This window comes from Charadrius vociferus, unplaced genomic scaffold, assembly GCF_000708025.1.
Source record: "Charadrius vociferus isolate BGI_N301 unplaced genomic scaffold, ASM70802v2 scaffold214, whole genome shotgun sequence".
NCBI lineage: Eukaryota > Metazoa > Chordata > Aves > Charadriiformes > Charadriidae > Charadrius > Charadrius vociferus.
In genome coordinates this window covers 111,751-113,458 of record NW_009647955.1, presented here as the reverse complement: position 1 = coordinate 113,458, position 1,708 = coordinate 111,751, and the positions used below count along the sequence as shown (strand labels likewise).

General features: G+C 64.6%; 1 protein-coding gene across 1 annotated transcript in view; it reads left to right on the top strand.

The window, feature by feature from the left end:
• The window catches only part of VWA5B2 (von Willebrand factor A domain containing 5B2), an 8,990-nt gene that overhangs the window by 4,572 nt on the left and 2,710 nt on the right, over positions 1-1,708 (top strand). The window contains 2 exon segments of the mRNA XM_009883393.1: positions 1,176-1,401; positions 1,491-1,705. Of these exon segments, the coding sequence (XP_009881695.1) occupies positions 1,176-1,401; positions 1,491-1,705 (441 nt within the window).

The window sequence follows — 1,708 nt, the reverse complement described above, 5'->3', positions numbered from 1 at the left end:
CTGCTCCGGCTGGCACCAAGGTAAGGATGCCAGTGGGGTGCAAGGGGTCATGCGTGGCGGGGGGGGCGGGGTTGCTCCCGGCTTAGCTGGGGTCTCGCTGCCCCATTATGCCCAGACACGTGGCTGCCGGAGTGGAAACCGGAGTGTTGCAGCCTGGATTTTAAGGAAGGATCAGCCATGGATGCCATGAGGAGGGTCCTTGGCTGGTTTTGTCCAACTGGAACGGGACAGCTGGGGACCAAGCAGCTGGTCCCCCAGCTCCCTGGGCCAGTAGTCAGCTGGATGGCTAACAAAGCCCCTAGCCAGCTCAGATCCTCGTTGATGCTGCAGAAATTAAGTGAAAATAGCTGGGCTGCCATCACATAATGAACCTGCCAAGCTGGAGAGGAGGGGGTGGGCTGGCTGAGCTCCTGCCTGGCTCCTTCAGCCCTCAGCCAACACTGCCTAATGCTTCATTAACGACGGACCGCGTCCCTGCTGCTTCATACCTGGGTGTAAAACCCAGCCAGGTCCCTGCGACGGGGAGAGGCAGCTCCCCGGTGACGATGGCCCCAAGATGAGGCCAGCTGTCACCCAGCTCCAGGACACGCTCCTTCCCGGTGGCACGGGTTAGGTAACCCGCTCCCACCGCACAACAGCACAGCTGGTGACCTTTGCTGCCGAAATGTCAAGCGTAAGTGATTTCCCCGCAGCGTAAATGATCCTCCCCCGGCTCCCTGCTGCCGGCGCGAGAGGTGGCATGGGCGCCACTGCCCTGCCGTAGCTTTTAGGGGAAGCATCTCAGTGTGGGGACATCACTCTGTGCTGGGGGACTGCCTCCCACCGTAGCATCACCCAGCCTGAGCGACTGCACTAAGCCCCTCCTGCACTCACAAAAATCCCCGCCAACCCCTCCTGCCTCGGCGTCAGCCTGAGTCAGCCCCCAGAGATGTTTGCAAACTCCTGTCTCGGTGCTGTCGGTCCTTCCCACGTGTACGAGGAGCCTGGCAAGCATCGCCGGTCACCCTGGGAGGCTGCCGGGTGCCAGCCTGCAGACCGATGGCGCTGGGCGTCAGCCAGTGGCTCTGGCCAACAGCCGGCCAGGGCCGCAGGTGCCCCATCGTGGCTTGGTGCAGTCTGGGCTCTGTGCCGGTGCCTTTGCTGGGGTCACCGTCAGCCTCCCCCCCCCGCCGCAGGTAATGGTGGCCCTGAGCACGGAGGAGCTGGCACGGTGCAAGAAGGCGCTGGCACGCACCGCCCTGGCCGGCCGCAGCTTTTCCTCACCACATGGGGAGCTGGATGCTCACCGGCTCTGCCGGGCCCTGGAGAAGGTGTCACAGAAGAGGAACAAGTCCCTGGAGGGGCAGCTGGACGAGCTGGGACCCCGGGGACGACGACTGCAGCCCAGTGCGGTGGAGTCAAGTGCGTGCTGGCTCCTGGGGGATGAGGGCGGTGGGGATGGAGCTGGGTGCCCCCTGCATCACTGAACCCACGTCTTTGCCGCTGCCCAGATAATCTCCTCTCACCCACGCACCTGGACTGGGACATGCTGGTGGAGCCCTCCTACCTCTTCAGTGCCTCACCGGTGCCCGCCGAGCCGGGGGAGCCAAGCCTGGGCGATGCCAGCCTGCCCCTGCGCTGCCAGGTGGTGATCCACGCGTTACAAGCCGGCAAGCCGGTGTCCTGGGAAGTGACGGCCTCGCTGGAGCCGCTGCTGCAGCCCCGGGCA